Genomic DNA, 27,247 nt, shown 5'->3' with positions numbered 1-27,247 from the left:
CCACCCACAAAACATTTAATAATATGCACAGTTGCAATATACAGAACATGATCTTTGCTATCAGACTGTAATCTGCCTTCAGACATCATATACTGACCGTGAAGACCTGGTGAAGTGCAGACTACTGCTTCCCCCTGTTGGTTCACTGGGTGCTGGTTTCTGCAATGTCTTCTGCATGGTTGCTGGATGGTGTATTTAGTCTCTGATCTGCATATTGTTGTCCAGGTGAGGAGGTCTGTTAGCAAGGCCCACAGGGAGGAATTCGGGTCTTAATCAGGCTCTGCTCTGGTTTATTTAGTTTGGAGATTCATTCAACCAGAGAGGGGCCCAGGAAAACACAGCTGGAGGCTCATCAGAGTTTACACAAACATCTATCATGTAACATTTAAACACATGAGCATGCAAACAGACGCACAGACAAACAAAGTCAGGCACACTAAAACCTGTACACACTAGACTGTAAAAAAAAAAAAATTGTATAAAACAAATTAATAAATGATCAAATATAAATACACCAGTTTGCCAAATTATAATTTTTTCTTCATATTAGGAAGAAAAAGAAGGAGTCCAAAATTAGAGACCACACTGAAATTTTGGGATTCCTGATCTAATGTAAACATATAACTAAACACCTTTCAATATAAATCCTAAATGTATTGCATTATGCCAAAAAATATTTATTTACTGATTGGTTGATTATTTAATTACAATAAATAAACAAATTTTCAGTATGGCATTCTCAGACTTTTAGACTTGATGTATTTTTATTTATGACACTGGAAGTTATATTTAGAATTTTATAGAAATATATATTTTTTAAATCACTCAAGCACATTTTCAATCTTAGAAAATGTCACATGTTAGGAAATATACTTGTCAAAAAATATAGTCATATTAGAGCCAGCATTTTCCACAAATCTGTTGGGATGGACAAGTACCAGCATCCGACACAGCTCAGGTTTGATATCTGGCCTGCTCTTCCAGACAGATTTGGTACAAGTTAGTCGCATGACGCTTGTGCAGGTTTCAAACAATGGCACAGACTCTCAGTTGGGTTGAGATCAGGGGTTTGTCAGTTTGACTGAAGTGTTCACTGATTTTCAAAAACTCGATTTGAAGCAGGAAAAGTCTTTTCATTATGCATGCACTTTAAAAACTTTCAGCCCTCCTCCTGTAAACGATACAGTGACACAGAGGTTGATCAGCACGGGAGCTCACAGAGCAGAAGAGCCCCAGCTGGAGCTGCCATGGGCCTCAAAGGAAGCTCAGATCCATCCTTGAGGCGGCCTAGATTGGTTACCCTGGGACAGAGTGGAGTCTGCATGGGGGTCTAATCTTCAAGGTCATTCGGTGGTTTCAGATGACCTTCTGACTAATCCTTTACGGCACTAGTACTAAAAGAGGCCCTCAGCAGCAGAATCCCATCTTTTATTCTCACTCATTCCCTTGTTAATTGCCAGCTAGTTGATTTGATCTCTCCATTCTATAAGTTGTAAATTGACCTCTTATTTCCTGATTTTCAAGCCCAGCTTACTTAATTAAGCCTATATGAAAAGAAGAAAGAACCTTGTGAGACATCGGCAGGTCGCAGGCGGCGTCGTGAGGGAGAATTGCGATCTGTGCCGGATTAAAGAGCGACGGCATTCCCAAGGCTGAACAATGTCATTTTCCTACCTTCTCTCACCTCTGCTCCTTTGGCCTCGACTCACGTTCTCCAGACGCGAAAGGGCAATCCGTCTCCCAACCATGTTAATGCAGAAGAGAATTATTCACCTTCTTTTCTCACCCCTGCCAATTTGGGCCTCCGTCTGATGGTGGATTGAAATAAGTCAGGAAAAAGTATTAAATATGTAGTGGAGTCTGCAGTGAGGGAAGAGAGAAAGATGACAGGGTAACTACCTGAGAGGAAGCTGTCACCGAACATAATTGACCTTTCGAGGAGGAAAAAAGAGCCCCCATTTACTTCTCTGACACAATCCTCCATGCGTCGATTGTCCAACTTTATTATTCTCTTTTTGAGGCTCTTCTCTCAGGACACAGAGTTTGGTCTCAGCTCCCTCATTAAAATAGGCCGGTGCAGACAGGCAGAGGTTACAATTGATCATCGCACCATAAAGAATACATAACCTTCAATTTTGCTCCGAATCCACACGTTTGGCTCTTTGTGTCACGGCGGAGAAAATGAGCTGTCAATTTCTCAAGACAAGATCATAAAAAAGCCCCTGATGAATGGTGTGGTAATGGATAAGTGTAGGATCAATAAGCAATATCAGAAGTTTTAAAACAAGCCAGTATGCATAAACCTTTACGAACTTCACAATGTCACTTTGTGTTCATAAAAGTTTTTTTTACTGTCTTGTGAACAAAATGTAATAAATTTATCCCAGTCTGTCAGGTTTTACAGCCTCCAGCCCCCTCCTCCTTACTAATCTTGACACATGCCTATTAAAAAGACAGTGCTGCCTCCAGTGCACATGCATCATGGGGCTAAATTACCTCAATCAGCAGATTTTTGCCCTCTGCTCTCTGCTTAAACACTGATGGTTCAAGAGAAGCCCTTGAAGGACCAGTTCAAGATGGAAAAAGCACAGATGTATGTGAGAAGAAAGAAGAAAAGAAGACAAGAGGCCATTCAGTGGACGAAAGAGTCAAATGAAGAAACTTTCCAGGTTTTAAAGCAGCAAAACAACCAGGGGTAGTAGTTTGGCAAGATTTTATAAATGGATGGATGAATAAAATCTGATCTTATCAGCAATCTAATTTCATCAGCATGTTAATTTAAAGCGCCGGTTAAATAAAGCGAATGAGCATTTGTTATGGACGACAGCGAACATTAGGAAATATCGGACCGCTGCCACGACTTTAGGTTTTGCACATATTCAAGTAGATGACACTCAGAGCAGAACGCATGTGTTACTTGGTAAGTTTGTTTTCCACTCACAATACTGATTCAATAAAAAAGGCTGGAAATACTGATCTAGAAAAGTGTAAGGAAGTTGCCCAAATAAAAGTTTGGAATGTAGTGAGGATAAACTAATCTGACGCAGTGTACAGCTCAGCAGCACATGCCCTTACACAAATGGATTCCCTTGTTACTTGTTTTTTTTTTTTTTTTGGGTGGGAATAAAACGACCAGTTTGATTATATTCCTTTTGCGTGTTTACATACGTGTTATTCTCCTCAAGCCCACTTCCGCATGCCATCCAAAAGCTTTTCCAGAGCACCAAAAGAGGCTTTTCTGCCAAGCACCAGAGCAGGCAGGAAATTTACAGCCCGCCCAGGCCACCTCCAGGGCAGACATGCTTCAGCGGTGCTAAAACCTAGTGGCGTAACACAAGCCCTCCTGCACATAATTTATGTTTTCAAGTTTGATTTTTCTCTTCCTCACACCTACAAGGTTTTTCACCAAGAAACTACCAGTAAGTATGTGCTGGTCAGGCATTTTCACACGTGTTTTAACGAGCAGGAAAATGAATGAAAAAATATAAAGTGTATGTGTGTTGAGGGGGGTCGAAGGGGGATTCCAACAAGCGAGCCATAACATCTCCACACTTCAAATCTACAGGGATTTATTAGATATGGAAGTCCATTAGCATCATAAAGAACAGGCAGAAAATGGCATTTCGCCAGGCTGGGGCCTGAGGAGGCTTAAAGACACATGGACGTCTGAATCTGAATAAGCCGATTTGTCTTGATTTAAGCCCGAGAAGGGCTGTTTAACTCAGATATGCATCTTCAGCACTCAGAGTCTGAAGGAAGGTGAATAATCATGGGGCAGGACTTGAGAGAAGGGAGACCACCAACAGTCCAGACTCGCACGGCACTTTCTTCATGCCAGTGTCCAATTTGATGCAGATGGTGGCTAGAGGAATATGTGTGCGAGTTTGAACATTCGTCCATGAGCACAGCAGGAGCAAATACCACAGTTTTAAGGATACAATCTCCAAAAACTTTTAATTTGACAGATGAAAAATAGACCATACTTTCACACCGTTAGATTTCTAGACATTTTAGTGAGGAGAAAACTGCATGCAAGCTGCACATACAGTACAATGGGCCTTTTTCCAAGTCCATTCTCACTTTAAAGTGCTACTCTTTGACTCCCCCCCCATTGCAGGCATTGTAGACTACACGCCACAGGAATCTGGACAAATCGCAAGATTGCTGGGGTATGCCATTAGCTTTTATTCTCATCATCAGATTTGTATTGCTAAAGCCTGTAAAACTAACAGAATCGTTTTTTGATACTTGAACTATGCATTTAAATAAGATGTAATAATAAGACATAATTTGGGATCTAGAGTGACAGCTGATTTTTTTTTTAAAGTAGTCTGTTGATTTACATTACAGGCTATCAGACTATAATTTAAATTTTTGGCCATTTACAGTAAATATCAGCATCTGCACCAAATTGGATGTTTTTGTGTAGTTTGTGCCTAAAAAAACTAGCAGTTTTTTCAGTATATGTCCATATTCTCACTATAACACTATATGAGCCATAAAAGCCTGATGTGTCAAATATGATACAAAACATAACACACTTATGCAAACCTGTAAAAAAATATTTAGTTCAGTAAACTCTTCATTTTTTTATTTTATTTAATTTTGATTTGTCAGGCTTTACAGCTAATGGTCTTCAACCTTTTACAAACCTTATCCACCTTTAAAACGGATTTTTTTATTAATGATTTTAAAAAACAACAACAATTTAATAATATTGTACACATTTAATATATGATTTAATATGTAATATATAATAAAGAGCACAAATGAATTACAATAATAAGCTATAAATGCATTAGACAAGTCATTCAAAGTGTGAATACAGTGTGTATTTGTATTCACTTAGCATGTTAACCTCGGTTTAGATCAAGGCCTGCACCACTATATAGTGATAATTGGATGTGATTATGTTTTCTCATATAAGCTCTGAGTCATGTTTATCTTTGATACGTGTTGAATTCTTGTTCGTTTTCTTTAGATGATATATCAAGAGGTCAGTTTAATTGACGCTGTGCATTAAGAGAAAATTAATTCTCCAGTTCTTCTCCGTCTCTGTTTACAGTTCACTCATTTTAATGAAGCAACACAGTTCTTGGCCAGAGCGTTTCATATGCGTGAGGTGGCAAGATGACTGCAAGCTAATTATTCCTCACCTCGTCCTATTTTAAGCCTCTCTTTATCTGGGATAAACTGCCCTAATAAAATGGTATTTAAAAATAGGTTAATTGCATTGCAGTGCTGTTTCTGTAATTGTTACAGGAAATAAATGAGGTTGCACTCAGGGAGTTTCACAGTTCTCTGGTGCCCCCTAGAGGATACAGCTTGATTTTTTTGTGACCGCTTTAGTCATACTCCCCACTGAAGATAATATCTTGAATCATGAGTGTATGGGAAAATTAAGTGGTTATGGCAGATTAGTCAAGATTGATGCTTGAATTAAATATATCACATATAATCTTTTTATACCCCTAAAAAAATGAGTAATTTGTGCCAAACCAAATGTGGTTCTGAAGACATCAAGCTGCTGTTGAGTATGAGGAAGTGGGTGGGTATTGTTGTAAGGCACAAAACAAAGAGGTCAGCTCATGAAAAACTATTTCCTCTAATATTTAATTTGTATAAAACCTCAAAGTTGTTTCCCAGGGCATATTTTTATTTCTTCCTCCATTTGTTGTACATTGTTCCGCTCAAAATCTATTTAAATTGTGTTCAGTATCGTTTTTAAATCAAATAAAATATACGAGAAACAGAAATAAAAGTTAATTAGAGCTGTATAGAAATACACACACAAAAACCACACCAAATTTCTAAAATTTAAAAAAACTAATTAGAAATAATAATAAATCCTATAATACATATATATATAAATAATACTAAAATAATGTTATCTACTCCATTTACTAAATCAGTATACAGCAATATCAGTGTCTTTCTTGACTCATTTGTTTAAACTGCCAGAAGTTACAACATAAAACTGATTTGTAAATAATCTGTATAAAGAAATTCATAATACAATGACTATTTACTAAATGTAGTAAACATGCAATGTGATAAGATCATGTGACAATGTATCAAAATGCTATGCAATGAGATATGTGACAATGTATTTTTTTTTTATCATAATGCATTATATTTAACTTACTATTTTTATTAGTATGCAGTGTACAGTCTATTAACATTCCAAATTCAGTCAGCATTAACAAAATAGACATTTACCTGTCATAATTCAGTATGCTGGTGTAGAGCTCCCTCTCATGGCACCGTAGAGAATCGCCTCACATCCTGACCATAAAAACCCAGTAAAAGTGCACAAAACACACAAGCCGTATACCATCAACTAAAATACATTTAATGTGCGGTGCCATTTTATTTATTTTTTTTTCCAGATATTTATGAAAGAGCAAATCCCATAAACATGACACATCCACAGTACTAAAACATTCTCAAGGCCTTCAAAGGGTTTTGGTAAAAACTTGAGACACATTCTCCTTGTATAGTCTTTCAGCATGCTGTAAAATGAAATGCCAAAGTGTGTATATATTTTTTTCCTTTTCTTTTTAATCATCAATATATTTTACCAAAGCATACTCTTTACTTCAAGAGATTTCTCTTCATTTTAAATGGCAAACCTTCTCATTCCTGGTGCATTGCTAAAAACAAGAAAAGTCACACAAGCAAAATTTGAAGCCCCTTCATGCTATGCAAAATGCCCTTGCTTATTTCGCTACACTATGCCTATTCTAGCTAACCAAGTCAAAGATTTGCATAGAGTAACCAAGTCTCATCAAGAGTTGTCGGCTGGTTTTAACTTGGCATGATCCAAGCAATTTGTTATATACCTGTGATAATAATGCATAAAATACACCTGCGGTGTCTCTCCTGTATTTTCAAAGCTAATTCATGAGGTTTAAACGGTGCCATTTCAGCACCTATGAACCGTACCTTTAAAACAATAAAGCAGTAAAACCAGGAGAGGTGGTTAGGCAATAAGACACTGGAGGTGCATCATACGGTTTCTGAGGACAGCGCATTGGTTCTATTAAAGCTCATGTTCAACACAGGCAGTTTACAAGCCACCTTGATTTAACTGTACAATAAAATTCACATTCACATTTTAATTAAAACTGAATGAACAATGAATCATCACTCAACAGTATCACGTTTCCTCAAATGTCTTTTTCTTAAAAAAAGGAATAAAATCAATACAAAAACAACATTACATATGTTCTTTTAATCTCATAAAGCCTAATGTGTTTTAACGATTTTGTACAAAAAAAAAAAATATGGCTCTGCACTTATAATAGAATGGCAGAAATATTTTTATATTTCAATGGCTCGGCAGTGATATAGTAAAAATTGTTTTTAGAAAAATTTAAAAATAAAAAAAAAGAACAGATAAAGTACATTTAAGTGGCTTAGTGGCATAAAACATTTGAAATTAAACTCACTTCATAAAATCTTTATAATATCAATAAAATTATTATTATTTTTCCAGTGCTTTGAGAAGAGAGAGAGAGAAAAAAAGAAAGCCTATAATAATACACATATATTTTCTACATATTCAAACTCCTTCACTGTACAGCTCGAAAGCTGGATCAAATTTCAAGTTGATCCAGGTTTCCTGAAAGGCACCTTGGGCTGTATGAACTTCACTTTGGCAAATGGGGCTCACAGCTGTCAGCTTTATTTTACAGAGTGCCAGCATGGGCATTTGAGCCCGTGCTTCTTGAAGAATCTGGCCTTGGCTTTAAGGCATCTTAGTAGCAGTGTGTGTGGCAACAGGACTAATTTATGGTTAATTCATACTGCATTCTGCTGCACCGTCCACTGAACATACTGTCACACTAGCACCTGGTCTGGCCTGTTATACCAACAGAAGCCTGGCGTCATTGTTGACAACAGCAGCTACATAAAAAAAGCATGTGTACAGCTAATGCTAGGGTGATATGGCAGGTTTCTTTTGATAGCTTTCTTTCCAAGTATCTCCATGTCGGTGGACAGTCATAACTGAGTATGGCCTAAACTGATCAATGAAAAAAAAAACATGCTGAAAATATTTTTCATGGATATTACAGGGCACTTTCAGAGTGATTTTTCCAGGACCCCAGTGTGATTAGTGGATTAGGACTTTTAAAAATCATTCAAATTCAGACCGATTTGCTAATGAATCATTCAGACCGTTTTGTGAATCTTTTTGTCCGATTCATTTAAAAGAACTGAATCAAAAGAATGATTCACTCACAACTGACTAAAAGTCACATGATTTTTAATTAAGATTGTATTAATTTATTAATCTAAATTAAGAAAACAATTTGATATTTTCCATGGCTGTGTGAACCATTTCCTTCCTGCTTTTTGATAAACTAAGGATAAGCTGCCTTTGCATATTGCTCTGATACAGCAAGCGTTGTGATGTGGCGGTAGCCTATATTTCAAGAGAGAAAAAAAACAAATCCTCCAAAAATCTCGTCTGTCTGGATTCAGAGGACATCAAGTGAGTGTGACAGTCTCACATGTGGGAAATGGCTGACATATTAAAGCAGAAAAAATATAATTCTACAGATAAAGAATGTGAGAGTGTAAGAGTGGTTCGGATGTAAAAGTTTACAGGGGATAATTCACCCAAAATCATACACTTACCCTCATGTTGTTGGAAACCAAACAGTTGCTGGTAGCTATTGACTTCCACAGTGTTTTTTTTTTTTCTTTCATACTATGGAAGTCAGTGGCTACCAGCAACTGTCTGGTTACCAGCATTCTTCAAAATATCTTCTTTTGTGTTCAACAGAAGAAATAAATATAGGTTTGTAACAACATGAGGCTGAGAAAATTTACAAAATGTTCATTTTTGGGTGAACTATGGCTTTATGGCAATCTGTATGTGTCCAAGGACATTTTTTATACAAAACATTCAATATAGGCCAATTCTCGGTGATAGAATTCAAGCATCTCAGTTCTGTTTGTTCAGTTAGTCTATAATGCATTTATCAACATATGCAGATTTTCGTTTCTGTGACAGTTGTGGAACAAAACTGTTGCATGATTTAACTAAAACCATGTTTCTTGCTTAGCATGTCAGATAAAGTAGCTAAACTCTTGTTTCAGTGTAGCAGGGTGCATCAGTATCGTACCTTTCCCCATTAACAGTGTGCCAGACTAAATGCAACATCTGTGTGTGTGTGTGTGTGTGTGTGTGTGTGTGTGTGTGTGTGTGTGTGTGTGTCGCATTATATGCACGTTGTGCAGCAACACCTAAGGCTGTCCAGGTCACAGTATGTCTGAGTCCTCAATGCTGAAGCTGCTACGGCGGCTGCTGTCCACAGAAGCCTCGGGGGACATGGCGGACAGCAGCGGGTCTCCTCCCAGCGGCGACAGGGCCTCTTCCATCAGCAAGAAGCCCAGATCGTTCTTCTTTCCCATGGGCGCAACACCTCCGCCCAACGAGCCGAAATCCCCAATGCCCCCCATGCCATCTTGATATCCTGGGATGCCTCCGTCGCACAAGTCCAGCGACTGGGCATAGTCAAAGTGCTGGGAGCTGCCCACGGCTGGATACTGCAGCGGGGGCTGGGGGTGAAGGTGCTGGTGCTGGTGCTGGTGCTGGTGGAGCTGAGTGTGGGGCCGGGGCTGCGGCTGACCCTGGTGCTGCTGATGCTGGGGGTAGTGAGGAGGGAGATGGGGCTGGTGTGAGAGGTGGTTCTCCTCAGGGCTGTTCTCCTGCTTGATGAAGGAGTTTTGAAGCTCAGTGTTGTTCAGACCAGATGGAGAGCTGTTGGGGAGGCCGTGCATCTGGGCCTGCCTCTCAAGCTCCTGAAGAATGAACACAATAAAATCACAATTAAAATGACATGATCAGTTTACTATCTCTCAAAATATCAGTTCTCATTTTTATGTATTTTAGTATAATTGAGATACCACAATAATTTTATGAATAGTTTGAATCAGGTTTTATTTAGTATTTTCCATTATTTCTATTTCAGTTTTTGTTATTTTAGTATATCAGGTTAAACTAAATAAATATGAGAAACGCTGCCTTGGCATCTAGCTGAAATAAAATAAGTATTTTACTTTATTTCTGTTAATATTTAAAGTAACAAAAATGTGTATGGTTGTAGTTTTAATGAACTATTCTACAGTATATTTTGTATTTACTTTTCCATGGCCATTTCCCCTATTTTTACATTTAGATTACTTGTGCTGTTATTTAACGCTAATTTAAATTTTATCTTTCAAATCACTAATAACACTGTAACATACTTTTTAGCAAATCTGTTTTTCATACTCCATATTATAATGTTACGATGTCTAAATTCACTTATAGCTTTTGAAATGACTGATTTCGTTTTTAGTGTTTTAATTTTATTGGCCATAACATAAAAGCAATAAGCGGCCTAACACTATCAGACTGAATTTTACTATCACACATCCCTAATAAGGCTCAAGAAACTTTTCTTATTATAAGCAATGTTGAAAGCAGTTGTGCTGCTTAATATTTTTTTCAGTATTTCGTGATGAACAGGAAGCTCACAAGAACAGCATTTATATGAAATGGAAATCTTTTGTAACATTATAAATGTTTTTACTGTCACTTTTGATTAATTTAACGCATCCTTGCTGAATAAACATTAATTTTATGGGAAAAAAAACTGCCCCCAAACTTGCATAGACATGAAAACAAAATAGAAAGAGCTAGGAAGAAAAAGGAGAAAAACTTTACACTAAAGACATGTTAAATGATCATCTTGTTGCTAGGTCAACTGCTTTCCAGGCTGTAGTAGACTATTATTCTTAGCGGATGCTTTAAGCCTTAGGTTTTATTTTGTGATAATGGCTGTCACGTAAATGCTGAATGAATGTTCACCTGAATGCGGAGCCACAGCTGTTTGTTGGCCATCTCCATCCTCCTGAAGTTGTTCTCCACCTCTCTGGTTCTGTGGATGTCCTTCTGCATGCGTTTAATATATTCCACAGAGGCCCTTAGAATAGTGCCTTTATTCCAGCGCACATCCCTGAACACAAGAGGTGACGGTTAATGTCTCCAAACAGAACTGTCCTGCAAAATTCACATCTGGCCAGGATTAAATTAAATCATTTATTTTCTCAAATTAACAAAAACTTACAGGTCATTGGTTTTGGGGATCATGGTGCCCAGCTCCTTAATTCGATCATTGATGTTAAACCTTCTCCTCCTTTCAACTAAAGAATAAAAAAAAAAAGAGGTTGTTAGTATAGTTATACTAACGATTAGTAGTATTAGGAGACTTTCAATTCTGCAGCATGATTGCTTCCTTTTTGTCTGACCTTGACCATCATGTTTTTTTTTTTATTTGTTTTCTGACTCAATCTTTCAATAATGATGGGAAATGAGGTAGCCGGTTCTGTCTCTGCGTGTAAATTGTTTATGATGCTAAAGATATGGCACTATATACCATCTTAACCCAAAGTATTTGGGAACAGGCCAAGCTTAGCAAAGCTTTGCAGAATTACTGCCTTATTGTACAACTCCAATACTTGTGAAATGTCACAGGCAATTACATTTTAATGCCACGGCAGCAGGATCTGTCCGAGTTAACGATGGACCAAAGTGTAGTGCACTGTCAGCTGGATTTGCCCGGAGGTTGTGGTGACAGGGGGTGTCAATGGCAGGGCACTAGCAGAGCAAGTGTACTTTAAACTGTGAACGGTTATAAACTGAAAGAAATGAGGGGGGGCAAGCGCATACTCACTCAGGTTATGGTTGTCTTTCTTCTGCCTTTCTTTAGCCACTGCACGAGCTTCAGCATCTTGCCAAAAACAAAAGGCAGTACGTTAAATCAACTAATATGATCAACATGTTTTGCAATACATGCAAATGCTAAATTTCTGATCTTTTGTAATAGTGGCAATCAGGGACATTTCTTTGGAACGGTGAAACTTTGCTTAAATTTTATCCAGCAGGGTTATGTAATAGTTTCTCTCATCTCTCATTCTCTCTTGTAAAGCAATGTTGTTTACAGTAAGCTCTGCTCAATTTTCTGTTGTTTTTATTAGGTTAGTATGTCAACACATTAGAATATAACTGTGCATAAGGTTTCTCAAGATGTAAACGTAAAAAAGTAAAATGTAAATGTAAAAAAGATGTAAGTATGATCTAACAATTTCCTTTGTGACACTGATGTCACGGTTGTGTCCCATAATTCATGTCAGTCATATCACTTACAGTACAACCACTGTTAACAGGTATACAGTAGCCAGTAAACATTTAGATACTCTAAATGTGTTTTTCATGTTATATACCATTAATAAAGATAAGATACATTTAAATAGTGTTTGTATGTGCAGCAGTACTCTTTTGTATGACTCTACAGATAGTTCTACCTGACAGTTCTCTCTTGATGGCCAGGTTGGCAGGGCAGGAGTTGCTGGTCATGGCGATAGCTGATCCGGACATACCTGGCCCCATGTACACATCCAAATGGCTGCTGGACAGTGGAAGCTATAGCGCACAAAAGAGATATACATGCATCTTGGTGAGTTGGAAGACAACAACAGCATTTAAAGTTGCAAAGACAAAATTTTCTTTGCATTACATATCATGAGCACAGTGAATTTTCAACTATTCTGACCAAAATATTACCCTATATCAGAAGACTACTGCTGCATGTCCTTACTGCCATCCAGACAGCAAGATGCAACTAGTTTGTCTTCCAAATGGCATTTTTATGAAGTTATATTCAGCGTAACCCTGGTAAATCATCACAATCACTAGATACCCAATAAACACTCAGCTTATCTCTAAAGCAAAGCCATAAACGCTAGAGATACCGGAGATAAAACACAAAAAATATCACACTCGGTTATTGCTTCTGGGTGAGAGAAATGATTGACTATGCTCTTTCTTATCTAAGTCTTTATGGTTTTATTCTAGTTGTATCTTTTATTCCATCTTAGTGTCTTAGTATAATTGTAAGCAAGCCAGCTCTGAGCTCCTAATGAGCCATGACAGCTCAGATACCTTATCACAGAGGCTACTGTGAAGCACGAAGCCAAACAAACACAAATCAACAGTAAAAAGTCAGAGAGGGAAGCCCGTTATGCAAAGTGAAGCCACTATTTCTGGTCAAACGCATGCCTGTCATCACCTTACGCCTTGTGTTTTTCAATACTTCAGTGAAGCAAGCCACAGAAATGGCTCTTTAAGCATTTTGAATGTGATAAACGAAGTGTATAAGAGAGGGTGTGAACTTGTGAACACCGCTTCCCGACAAACAATGCCAATGATTCAAAATACATGTATGCACAATGCAAAGTGTTTGACGTCCTATTGATTTTGGGAATTTCATCTCTAGAGGCTTTAAATCACTGATCAAAGAAACAGTGATCAATGGAGGGACATGGTCAACAGGGTCAGAGGCGGCCTTTGAACCCCGATGTCTCTTCTGACCTTTAAAATCCCTAATTTCCCTCTGAAAAAATATAGATTGCACACTAAATATTGAGCAAAGTGGCCGATGTCCCTTATATACATCAAATTTGAGATTATTCATCACGTTTGCATTTTTTCCACAAGTATTAGGGATTTAATTGTTCTGTGGATAAGCTTAATAAGGCCATTTATCAATGAAAACCTTTGCATACAGAAAAGTTGGTAGGGAAAAATGGCAACATACAGGACTAATTCAGGTAAATATGTTTCTGGCAAAAAAACAGCAGCATTTACTTATGCATGATGATTCCTATATGCAGGAGACCAAATCAGAGAGTCTAGAACCAAAGATCAATCGTTACAATGAAAAACAGATCCCCGAGAATGCTGACCAATCAGAAAAAATAAAAAATAAAAATCAGTCAAATGCACTCACTCCATACTGTAAAATCAATACTATTAAAAAAGGCAATATAATTGAAATATAACAACAATAACAAGGACTTCTAAGAAATCTATCATAAATGACTTGTCTTCCTTTTGTGGAACAAATAATTTGAAGACAACAGACATACTTTTTTTTCTATACAAAGAAAATCAGTGGGTTCCAAAACAACTTTGAACCCCACTGACTTCCATTGTGTGGAAGGGTTTTGGTTCATGCCATTTGGGTGAGTAAATGATGACAGAATTTTCATTTATGGGTGAACTATGCCTTTAACAGTTGAAACAGTTGTACTCAGTTGCTCTCCTGCAGGTCCACATAAACAGCAGCCATAAACAACAAGGCATTTACCGATATATGAGCAATGCTATAAGCCTACGGCTAAATGTGTGTGGCAAGGTTACCGGTGTCCTTAAAGTGCCCAAGGCATGTGCTCTTTCTTTCTAGTCGCTCTAGTTTCCAGGAAAACAACGCACAGAATGCAAGACTAAACAACCCCCTCCCACCCCACTTCCTACCCAATATCAGCCTGAAAGAAGGAGAGTGATGGGCCTTACCAGCTGAATCTTCTCTCCATCGATAACCTCTACGATGGCATAAGTTTTATTTGTGTCTTTCATATTGGCCTCTGAATCTCTCATAGCTGCACACCCTTGTCGTTCACCCTCAACCTCCCCGGAGAGACTAACCTGAGCTGCACCGGGACCTTCTCTCTTCTACTTTCTCTTAACAACTAAACACTGAACTTTCCCCTATCTGGACTTTCAGCCTCCCCTCCCCAGCCCTCTCTCTCTCTCCCAAACCTCCCCCCTGCTTCCCCACCTTCACGAAATGCCTTGTAAACAAGTTGAACTCTAACTGAGAGCGGCTTAATTGTTAATGTCGGGCAGTTACTTTAAATACAAAGCACAGTGCTCCCACTTTCCTGATTCCCAACACAATGTCTTTCCTTGAGTGAATCAGGCCACAATTTTAAGTCAATTAAACACTTTAAATACTTAAAACATTTCCCCCGAGACATGCTGAAGGAAGCTGGCAAGGTCCTAATACTGGTTATCCAATAAATCGAGCACAGAAAATTCAGCTGGCAAAGTTCTCGATGAGTCTAAACAGAAAATAAGTCGTTTTGAGGTCGCATGAGAGAAAAACAGTTGCATCATTTTTCTGAGACGGTGCTTTGCTATAATTAGACGTGACTTTTGGTAATCAGACAAAGATGCTTTTCATCCCTATAACCCTGATAAAAAGCAGCACAACAAATGGATCCAGTATAATTCCTCCATTGTTAATATACAAGGTTGCGGGGGTTTCAAAAATAGAGCTATTCAGCGGCAATAAGACACAGCCTGTACATCATAAACAGGAATTATTCACTCAATTTTCTACTTACCTCCTGGGATTCAGCGATCTGTATTAGTCACAGGCGGTAATGTCAACGAATAAAAGGCCCGAACTGAGTGAAGCAGTTACTTACTGTGTTTGGCATCTGGACCACGGGGTCAATATAAGCCTGGATGTCATCATAACTGGACTGCAGGCTGATGATGTCATCAATAACTTCATCCATCTTGTCCAAAACAAATCCATAAGGAGAATTTTAGACACCTTGTACATTTGCATTCTACAAAGTAGGTACACTTTTCTTTTGATTACTAAAGATTTTCTCCGTAAATTCTTCAAAATAACACAATATCCAAAGGAAAACATTTTCTAGAAATTACCAATGAAAGATGTATTCCTCTTAACAGTCCTACAGACATTATCCTTGTGTAGTTTAGCTCACAAAGGCTGTTAGTATGCCACAAGCACACATTCACTTAGGATCCCATAGGATTTGGTGGCACTGGGAGCAGAGGAAGGAAGGAAGGACCAAAGTCTGCTCTATTCCAAAGGGCCGTCCTGCCTAGGGTTCCCTGTCACTCTTTAATCTTAAATTATACCTCCACGGCCATAAGTGGCCACTTAAACGCCAATAACAATGAAGTTTAGTTAGTTAACACCCCGACCTTTGTGTGCACTTGAGCAAATAACACCCACCAAAAAATCATAAATGTATGAGAGATGAGCAAGACTTTGTCATTTACTAAACGTTAGATTTCTGTGAACTCAAAGAGGAACCATGGTGCTAAATATAAAACTGCAAAATACATACTAACTGTAAATTAAACAACAACAAAATCATCAACAGAATCATGATGAATGTAAGGACATGTTATGGGAAAAGTGTTCATATCAAACATGCCTAGACATGATTGCAACCACAACCGTGTGAAAATGAAGAAACGCTGAACTACCTCATTCTCATGGTTGGAGCCAATGTTGAGCATGGCCATGGGACTGTTGGGTGCGCTGTTCCCAGCAGAGGTCATGAGCTGCTCAGTGCGCATGCAGGGAGAGGGCATGGTTGGTGGGACGGATCCTGTCTGACCCTGGGGCATGGTGGGTGGAGAGGGCTGTACCAAGCTTGTGACCGCATGCACAGCCTGCTTGGTGGCGTATGTGGTGGACAGATACTCCTTGACTTGCTGCCGCTGCGACTGGCGAATGTGGTAGTCTGTGGGGTTCTCAAGATGGGTCTGCACCTGTAAACATATAATATAATATAGTACACAGCTATCCAAAAGTTTGGGGTCAGTACGATTTTTTTTTTTAAGAAATTAGTACTTTTATTCAGCAAGGACACATTCAGTAAAGACATTTATAATGTTACAAAAGATTTCTATTTTGAATAAACGTTGTTCTTCTTAAATTTCTATTGGTCAAAGAATCCTAAATAAATATAACATTGAAAATAAGAGGAAATGTTTCTTGAGCACCAAATCAGCATATTAGAATGATTACTAAAGGATCATGTGACACTGAAGACATAATGGTTGCTGAAAAAGCAGCTTTCACAGGAATAAATTACATTTAAAATAGTGCTGTCAAACAATTAATCACATCCACAATGAAAGTTTTTCTTTACATAATGTGTGTGTGTATACTGTGTATATTTATTATGTACATATAAATACACACACATACAGTATATATTTAGAAAATATTTACATGTATATATTTGTATTCATATAATTTATATTATTTATTTAATATATAAACAATTTTTCTGACATACATACATACATACATACATGCATACATACATGCATGTGTGTGTATTTATATATACACATAATAAATATACACAGTACACACACGTTCGTTTTTGTGAAAAGTGGGGACATCCCATAGGCATAATGGTTTTTATACTGTACTTACTGTTTGTGCTATTGCCCTACACCTAAACCTACCCCTTACAGGAAACTGTGCATTTCAACTTTCCCCAAAAAAACCTCACTCTGTATGATTTATAAGCGTTTTGAAAAGTGGGGACATGGGTCAATGTCCTGAAAAGTCACCTTCACCTTGTAATACCTATGTCATACCTTTGTCATTATACAAATCTATGTCCTGACTTTTCACAAAAACGCGCACACACACACACACACACACACACACACACACACACACATATATATTATGTAAACAAAAACTTTCATTTTGGATGTAATTAATCGTTTGACAGCACTAATTTAAAATAAATTAAATACAGTTGTTATAAATTGTAATAATATTCCACAATATTGCTGTTTTACTGTATTTTTGATCAAACAAATGCAACCCTGGGTGAGCATAAGAGACTTCAAAAAATAAAATAAAAGATTATACTAACTCCAAACTTTTGAATGGTAGTGGAACTACTTTTGACTGACATAAAAACTGTAAGAATACAATGACTTGCATTTTCTAAACCCACACATTGAATATTAAACACAGTTTAAAAAAAAGAAAGAAAAGTGTGCACCATCTGGCACCATCACATCTCATAACTTACTCTTCCAGTGGAAGTACAGTGTTTTTACTGTCACCACTGCACATTACAAATAAAATCAAGCCAAAGCCTCCAGGCTCAGCCAGCTATGTTTCAAAGCCACAGTTATAGATTGTTATGTAAGTGTGGGGTTTAAATCTAGGCATGTACAGGGCACGCAGGTGCCAGAAAGAGCCTCCAGAGGCTCACTGAATCACACAGGCACCTGCAGATGGAGGTTCAGAATGATTACGAGTTACGACTGACCGGACTGGCCTCATTCTTTCACTTCAAAGCCAGACTGACTTTAACCGAGTGATTCAGGACACAAAACTGACATTTAACAAAATGTGCAACAGATGTGCACTGATGAAAAGAAAAATGGATTTAAGTGTTAATAAAACAACATATTGCCTGTGCACGTATGCATGACTGTGCTCACATTCTAGCAAGCATGCATATCGACAAAACTGTGTCTGTATGCCGAAGGAAAATATTAGCTATAATACCACATTCCTGAATGAAAACAAGCCACAGGATTAGTGGATGAAAGCCTTTACACTTCAGCTCCCAAATTATTCAATCCCAGTCCAAGCAGTTTCACTTTAAGATTAACACACATGTTGGAGCAAGTAAAAAAAGTTTTTTTTCAGCAAGGATGCAGTGAACTGATCAGTAAAGACATTTATGTTACACAAGATTTAAATTTCAATGTTGTTATTTTGGACTTTATAAACAAAGAATCCTGAAAAAAAATTTATCATGGTTTCCACAAAAATATTAAGCAGCTTAGAAAAGTTTCTTGAGCACCAAATAAGCATATCAGAATGATTTCTGAAGGATTCAGCTGTACCATCACAAGAATAAATTACATTTTAAAACAGATTAATGTAGAAAACAGTTAATAAATGCATTCTTGGTGAGACATCTTTTAATAACATCTTACTGGCTTAATTTCTGCTTTTTAACGCAAATAAATAATCTTAAAGTGTAACAATAACATCACAATATGCATTCTATTTTTATTATTATTAATTATATTAGTATTCCTATTACTGTTTTTTACGAACTGATAATTAAGTTGAAAATTCTAAATGTCGATACAAAATGCCAGTCAAAATGATTGTCAGTCTCTTTCTCTATTGTCAACACTTCCTAAATCTGAAGTTCAGTTTGAATGATTCAGTTAATTTGTCAGAGATTACTGTCTTGGAGGAAGTTGAACAAACCTTAATGTTTCTGGTTACACAAACAAAGTTGAGCAAGTAACTTGACGGTCTATTCAAAGGAGCACAAGAAGCTTTACAGTTCCAAAAAACTGTGGGGCTTTCTGTCAGGCTTTGAAATCAGAATGAAAGAAAAAAAAAAAAAAAAAAAAAAAGAGAAATCTGAAAAATAATAATAAAAAAAAAAAAAAAAAAAAACACCATGTAGGTGCAATACAAAGTTTCATAACATCACACACCCCCAAACTCAAAATTCAATGCATGTACGCTGAGCGCAGAATTGTTTTCTTTAAACTAACTGATAACAATCCAGGAAAACAATGGCACAATCACACAGAAGCATGTCAGATGTAAGAATGTCTTCCTGTGTGTTATCTCTAAATAAGTTGTGTCACACCGGCCCCTCTTCGCTGTCTTTTTCCTCTTACCTGGCTGCCGTTCCACCGCATTCTTCTACAAATATTCCTTGCTTTGTTTTTGATCTTAGTTGAAATGTAATCCAGCACACTACAGCCGTGGTCAGTCCTGCATGACCCACTGACTTCTGGACTTTGCCACTACTCTTTCAACGCAAAACGAGAGGAGATTACCGGAGGACCTAATCTTGCCTAATTTGGTCTTCGTGCACTCCTTAAAACCCATTCATCCTGTTGGGACCACTAAGGTGGCCAGAGCACCAGACTACCCAATGGAAAGCAAGATTAGGGTCTCATGGGGAAGCTCATTCATACCCCGAAACACAGAACTGCACGATGATTAGAGGGAATTTGGTGAGATTTAAGGGAGAGAGCACATCCCTCTAATAATCAGTCTTAGCAAAGTATTTCCACAAAAATAAAAAATCTCTTGCACTCATGACAGGTTTCGATGGATGACTCATACTAGTTAATGTGGTCACACGACCTGGCATTATTGCTGGCTCTTTGATGAATTGCTTTTCTTCCCCTTTTTTCTAACTTGTTTTGGATAAAAGTGTCTGCTAAATGCATGAATGTGAGATACGGTCACATAAGCTGATGGATATGCCTACCTTTAATACTTCAACAGGCACCTGCATGGGCGACTGAAAGTGTGTTGGTGCGCTGATGGCTGGCGAGGGTGCTGGTGGGCCTGGCATGCGGTTCTGCATGTAATGCATGGATGCTGCCTGTTGCTGCTGCCGCTCCCGCTCCCGCTGCTCCTCCTGCTGCATTTGGTCCCGCATGAGCTGCAGGCGCAGGCCGATGCGTGACGACATGGCTGGGGGACGCGGGGGGCGGGCTGCTGTCACCGTGCAGTCCAGCCCGAAGAGTGGTGGGGTGTCTACAAAGGAAATAGTTAGAGGAAGTGAATATGAAGTAAATGGATTTCTAACAAATGTAGGTTTTTGCACTTTCTATTCAAAGAATCCTGAAAAAAGCAGTTTCCATCATATTATCCAGCAAATGTTTTTCAACGTTGATAGCAATAAGAAATGTTTCGAGCACCAAATCAGCATATTAGAAAGATTTCCAAAAATTCTGCTTGCAAAAGAGGAATAAATTACATTTTAAAATAGATAAAAATATAAAAATTACATTTTACTGTATTTAAATTTTTTTTTACCCTTTACTGATATTTTACTGTATTTTGATTGCTGATATTTTAAATGCAGCCTTGATGAGCATAAAATACTTCTTTCAAAAACTTTCAATCTTAGAAAATATAATATGAAAAACGTTATTTGAAAACATTAAAAATTTCACAATATTAATGTTTTTACTGTGTTTTTGTAAAGACAAAAATATAGCCTTTGTAAGAGTTTTCTTTCTTTCAAAAGTTTTATAAAGCAGCACCAACAGGGCTGTCCTTAGCCTATGCGAGGCCCGGTGCGAGGTAGGGAGTGGGGCCCCCTCTTTCTGTTCACGGTCTTTATAACAAAAAATTTCTATTTAATAAGTTAATTTATAGACTGTGGATTTACATATTTAAAAAGGTACAATAAATCATGTAGCTAGGCAAAAAAAAAAAGAAGAAAGAAATGGTAACCCAAAAAAACAGAGAATTTTAGGCATGTAATATTATATTCAAATTTGACTCATAATGTCATTTGGATGTCCTCAAATTGCCCATAAGTTTATCAACAGCCTATGGCATTTTTCATTAGAGCAGTGCTCCATTCTACAAGAAGACTGATGGCTCTAAATAAATACATTCTCAGAAGTAACGATGAGTGTGATGGGGAAGTCATGTGAGGATCAGGTGGTGTTTTTCTTTTCTATTGAAGCTCATGTGAGTAGCCTTTTCTATTTGGAAATGCCTCCAAAACCTCCTCACCCCACAAAACAGAAAGGCCCACACCCTGTTTCTTCTGCGGTCCTGGGGAGTCCCTAAGTGAAAGAGTTCCTCTTTTTGGGGTGCTACAGAAGACCAATATGCAAACAAGCATGACTTTGCTGTTATTGAAGACATTGCTGCTAAAATACAAAAAGGAACTGGAATTTAAGTGTATTTATTGAAAAAGATGGGGTGCCGAGTATGCACGCTATGTTAGATAAAGCCATCTGAGGCCTGTCTGGTGCATCGCAGTAGAACCACATCACAAACTATACTGTGGAAAGGGACTGGGCCGCCTATAGAGAAAAGCTTATTGTACTAGAGGTACAATAAGCAAAGCAGCTCCTATTGAGATGGCACTGAAGCAGTATTTAGCCCACAGTGTACATTTCAGCAGTGGAGGGGGGCACGCACACTACAAGCTTTGTGGTTCACACTGGTCAGTGAACACTTTCAGGCTTTGTCACCAGGGCAGTTGCCAGAGGTTGACTCAGTTCCAGGAGAGCGGAGCTTTGGGACGGACTGTCTCGCAAACAGATGGACTGATGTGCAACAGAACCAGACCACCGGGGTGTTTGATAACCTGCTGATATTTGATTTCAAACTTAATAAGGCAAGATAAGATATGAATGTGGCACTAGAGATAAATTATTATTTTTCTAAAAATACTCTAATGCCAAATTTTCACTGCAAAGATGGCACGGAAGCTCTTGAATGCTGTTCAGAGGTGGCATAAATGTATTGACAGTTCTGTCATGACAACTCGGAGAGTTCAGCATATTAATATACATGACAATGTTAATGTGTTTGGTCTTGGCGGAATACAGGTGCTGGTCATATAATTAGAATATCATCAAAAAGTTGATTTATTTCACTAATTCCATTCAAAAAGTGAAACTTGTATATTATATTCGTTCATTACACACAGACTGATATATTTCAAATGTTTATTTCTTTTAATTTTGATGATTAGAGCTTACAGCTCATGAAAGTCAAAAGTCAGTATCTCAAAATATTAGAATATTACTTAAGACCAATACAAAGAAAGGATTTTTAGAAATCTTGGCCAACTGAAAAGTATGAAAATGAAAAGTATGAGCATGTACAGCACTCAATACTTAGTTGGGGCTCCTTTTGCCTGAGTTACTGCAGCAATGCGGCGTGGCATGGAGTCGATCAGTCTGTGGCACTGCTCAGGTGTTATGAGAGCCCAGGTTGCTCTGATAGTGGCCTTCAGCTCATCTGCATTGTTGGGTCTGGTGTCTCTCATCTTCCTCTTGACAATACCCATAGATTCTCTATGGGGTTCAGGTCAAGCGAGTTTGCTGGCCAATCAAGCACAGTAACACTATGGTCATTGAACCAGCTTTTGGTACCTTTGGCAGTGTGGGCAGGTGCCAAGTCCTGCTGGAAAATGAAATCAGCATCTCCATAAAGCTTGTCAACAGAAGGAAGCATGAAGTGCTCTAAAATTTCCTGGTAGATGGCTGCGTTGACTGTGGACATCAGAAAACACAGTGGACCAACACCAGCAGATGACATGGCAGCCCAAATCATCACTGACTGTGGAAACTTCACACTGGACTTCAAGCAACATGGATTCTGTGCCTCTCCACTCTTCCTTCAGACTCTGGGACCTTGATTTCCAAATGAAATGTAAAATTTACTTTCATCTGAAAAGAGGACTTTGGACCACTGAGCAACAGTCCAGTTCTTTTTCTCCACAGCCCAGTTAAGATGCTTCTGAAGTTGTCTCTGGTTCAGAAGTGGCTTGGTAGCTCTTTTCCTGAAGACGTCTGAGCGTGGTGACTCTTGATGCACTGACTCCAGCTTCAGTTCTCTCCTTGTGAAGCTCTCCCAAGTGTTTGAATCGGCTTTGCTTGACTGTATTCTCAAGCTTGCGGTCATCCCTGTTGCTTGTGCACCTTTTCCTACCCAAATTCTTCCTTCCAGTCAACTTTGCATTTAATATGCTTTGATACAGCACTCTGTAAACAGCCACACCTTTCAGTAATGACCCTCTGTGACTTACCCTCTTTGTGGAGGGCGTCAATGTTCGTCTTCTGGATCATTGCCAAGTCAGCAGTCTTCCCCATTATTGTGGTTTCAAAGAACAAGAGATACCCAGAATTTATACTGTAGGGATGGTCATTTATTCAAACTCAAATGTAAATATTCTAATATTTTGAGATACTGATTTTTGACTTTCATGAGCTGTAAGCTCTAATCATCAAAATTAAAAGAAATAAACATTTGAAATATATCAGTCTGTGTGTAATGAAAGAATATAATATACAAGTTTCACTTTTTGAATGGAATTAGTGAAATAAATCAACTTTTTGATGATATTCTAATTATATGACCAGCACCTGTAGATCTGCTGCACTACTGCTGCTGCCAAAACATACACAGACATGCTGCTGTGAGCATGTAAGAAAAATGCTGCTTCACATACAGTTATGCTCAAAATTATTCATACCCTTGGAAAATATGATCAAAGAAGGCTATGAAAATAAGTCAGCATTGTTTATCCATTTAATCCTTCATTTAACATTTTTTAAAAAGTCTAACTTTTAATAGAAGTAAAAAATAGTGAATGTGGGGGAAAATCACATTAGGAGATAAATATTTCTCTCTAGTACACAATGGCCACAATTATTGGTACCTCTAGAAATGGGATGATTCTCCTCGCTCATCCAAAAACAAACTCCAGCATATTCAGTTATCAGACACGACTCGAACTTCAAATAGCACTGGCTTCTATGGTCAGATGAAACTAAAAGAAGAGAAAAAAAAAAAAAAAAAAAAAGAACTTTTAGCAGCAAACACTCAAGATGGGTTTGGTGAACACAGGGATAAAAAAGTACCTCATGTGTACAATGAAATATACTGCTGTATCTTTAATTTTGTGGGCCTATTTTTCTGCAGGAGGTCCTGGACATCTTGTTTAGATGCATGGCATCATGGATTCAATTAAATACCAACATATAAAAAATTAAAAACTGACTGTCCATGCTAGAAATCTTATAATGGGCCGTGGTTGGATCTTCCAACAGGACAATGATCCACAAACACACATCAAAACCAAAACAAAAATGGGTCACTAAGAACAAAACCCAAGCTTCTGCCATGGCCGTCGAAGTCCTCTGACCTAAACCCTATAGAAAATGAGTGGGGTGAACTGAAGAGAAGCACCACCAACATGGAGCTGTGAATCTGAAGGGTCTGGAATGATTATGGATGAAGGAATGGTCTTTGATCTCTTGTCAGATGTTCTCCAAACTTATCAGGCATTATACAGTGAGGAAAATAAGTATTTGAACACCCTGCTATTTTGCAAGTTCTCCCACTTAGAAATCATGGAGGGGTCTGAAATTGTCATCGTAGGTGCATGTCCACTGTGAGAGACATAATCTAAAAAAATAAATCCAGAAATCACAATGTATGATTTTTTAACTATTTATTTGTATGATACAGCTGCAAATAAGTATTTGAACACCTGTCTATCACCTAGAATTCTGACCCTCAAAGACCTGTTAGTCTGCCTTTAAAATGTCCACCTCCACTCCATTTATTATCCTAAATTAGATGCACCTCTTTGAGGTCGTTAGCTGCATAAAGACACCTATCCACCCCATACAATCAGTAAGAATCCAACTACTAACATGGCCAAGACCAAAGAGCTGTCCAAAGACACTAGAGACAAAATTGTACACCTCCACAAGGCTGGAAAGGGTTACGGGAAATTGCCAAGCAGCTTGGTGAAAAAGGTCCACTGTTGGAGCAATCATTAGAAAATGGAAGAAGCTAAACATGACTGTCAATCTCCCTCGGACTGGGGCTCCATGCAAGATCTCACCTTGTGGGGTCTCAATGATCCTAAGAAAGGTGAGAAATCAGCCCAGAACTACATGGGAGGAGCTGGTCAATGACCAGAAAAGAGCCGGGACCACCGTTTCCAAGGTTACTGTTGGTAATACACTAAGACGTCATGGTTTGAAATCATGCATGGCACGGAAGGTTCCCCTGCTTAAACCAGCACATGTCCAGGCCCGACTTAAGTTTGCCAATGACCATTTGGATGATCCAGAGGAGTCATGGGAGAAAGTCATGTGGTCAGATGAGACCAAAACAGAACTTTTTGGTCATAATTCCACTAAACGTGTTTGGAGGAAGAAGAATGATGAGTACCATCCCAAGAACACCATCCCTACTGTGAAGCATGGGGTGGTAGCATCATCTTTGGGGTGTTTTTCTGCACATGGGACAGGGCGACTGCACTGTATTAAGGAGAGGATGACCGGGGCCATGTATTGCGAGATTTTGGGGAACAACCTCCTTCCCTCAGTTAGAGCATTGAAGATGGGTCGAGGCTGGGTCTTCCAACATGACAATGACCAAGCACACAGCCAGGATAACCAAGGAGTGGCTCTGTAAGAAGCATATCAAGGTTCTGGCGTGGCCTAGCCAGTCTCAGACCTAAACCCAATAGAGAATCTTTGGAGGGAGCTCAAACTCCGTGTTTCTCAGCGACAGGCCAGAAACCTGACTGATCTAGAGAAGATCTGTGTGGAGGAGTGGGCCAAAATCCCTCCTGCAGTGTGTGCAAACCTGGTGAAAAACTACAGGAAACGTTTGACCTCTGTAATTGCAAACAAAGGCTACTGTACCAAATATTAACATTGATTTTCTCAGGTGTTCAAATACTTATTTGCAGCTGTATCATACAAATAAATAGTTAAAAATCATACATTGTGATTTCTGGATTTTTTTTAGATTATGTCTCTCACAGTGGACATGCACCTACGATGACAATTTCAGACCCCTCCATGATTTCTAAGTGGGAGAACTTGCAAAATAGCAGGGTGTTCAAATACTTATTTTCCTCACTGTAGGTGAATATTCAGAGCGGTTATCTTGGCAAAAGGAGGTTGCAAAAAGTATTGAATAAAAGGGTATGATTAATTGTGGTCAATATGTATTAGAGAAAAACATTTATTTCATAGAGGTTTCTCTCCCATTTTAAATTCTTCTCCAATGAAAGGTTAGATTTTAGTAAATTTTTTAAATAATAGATTTATTTATTTTCACAGCCGCCTTTGATCATATTTACCATGGGTATGAATAATTTTGAGCACAACTGTATATATTAAATAACCCCCATAACAACATGCATGAAATCACCCTGTAGTCGACCTATACAGGTGGAGCTGTGGAAGGTGAAGGGTTTCTGAAACGCGCTGCAACTTCTACAGCGAGCACTAGCTGAGTATTTGAATGTTAAGCAGCAAGCTCATTGGCTGCTGATACTAAAATAACAAATCAGCTGTGCCATGTGAATAATGATGCCATTATGTCAAATTGATTTGAACGTATCAAACTGCACCATCTAGAGTTTCATGACAGACCTTTGGATTTATCACAATTGTGTGTTTTGATACTGGCTGAGGTGGGTCAGAGCAGGCATAATTTACTCTGGCTTTTATCTTTACGCTGAATTTTAAGCAGGTACAGAGCAGCTTTTACTCCGCTATGTACAGATGCACTAAATTATTCTGGTTTATAGATATGACTCGTGTAAAGGTGTGGTCACATTTACTGTTGTTTGGTGAATTTTCATTTGAATGATCAGGAATTTTCTTTTCCCACACATATTTTGCAACAGGTTCAAGTTTGTCGCAAATATTCGCTGCATTAATGGACAATGAATCTTTTTTTGCATGAGGAATTTTATTAAAATTTCACTAATGTGACCGCACCTTAAGAGTGTGGAAAATACTTTACTCAAATGCAAGTCTGACTTTTTGGAAAAAAAATCTAAGCAATCTGTCATCGGTCAGACAGCTAGTCCCGCCCACAAACTCACACCATTGGTTGAGTCAGTGTAGTTGTGTCAGGCTGGGGTACGTTTCCTAAAAGCAACTATGGTTGCAAGTTCCGTTGTAACCAATAGAGTTCAATGAAACTTGCAACCATAGTTAGCTTACGATGCTTTTGGGAAATGCATCCCTGATTGGGATTCT

At 38.3% G+C, this 27,247-nt stretch overlaps 1 protein-coding gene across 7 annotated transcripts in view; it reads right to left on the bottom strand.

The window, feature by feature from the left end:
- Positions 1-6,336: 6,336 nt before the first annotated feature.
- The window catches only part of tfeb (transcription factor EB), a 41,011-nt gene continuing 20,100 nt past the window's right edge, over positions 6,337-27,247 (bottom strand). For 4 of the 7 annotated variants that reach the window (XM_058790718.1, XM_058790717.1, XM_058790719.1 and 1 more), the window contains 8 exons: positions 19,960-20,231; positions 16,148-16,435; positions 15,328-15,420; positions 12,361-12,478; positions 11,730-11,786; positions 11,124-11,199; positions 10,865-11,012; positions 6,337-9,813 (listed from right to left, as the gene is read on the bottom strand). In XM_058790718.1, coding sequence (XP_058646701.1) covers positions 9,271-9,813; positions 10,865-11,012; positions 11,124-11,199; positions 11,730-11,786; positions 12,361-12,478; positions 15,328-15,420; positions 16,148-16,435; positions 19,960-20,166 — 1,530 coding nt within the window. In that variant the 5' untranslated portion in view covers positions 20,167-20,231 and the 3' untranslated portion in view covers positions 6,337-9,270. Of the gene's footprint in view, positions 9,814-10,864; positions 11,013-11,123; positions 11,200-11,729; positions 11,787-12,360; positions 12,479-15,327; positions 15,421-16,147; positions 16,436-19,959; positions 20,232-23,889; positions 24,001-27,247 lie in introns of all 7 variants that reach the window. The other 3 variants (XM_058790716.1, XM_058790715.1, XM_058790712.1) reach the window with 2 other exon arrangements.

This window comes from Onychostoma macrolepis, chromosome 11 (assembly GCF_012432095.1).
Source record: "Onychostoma macrolepis isolate SWU-2019 chromosome 11, ASM1243209v1, whole genome shotgun sequence".
NCBI lineage: Eukaryota > Metazoa > Chordata > Actinopteri > Cypriniformes > Cyprinidae > Onychostoma > Onychostoma macrolepis.
This window is presented reverse-complemented; position numbering and strand designations above follow the sequence as displayed.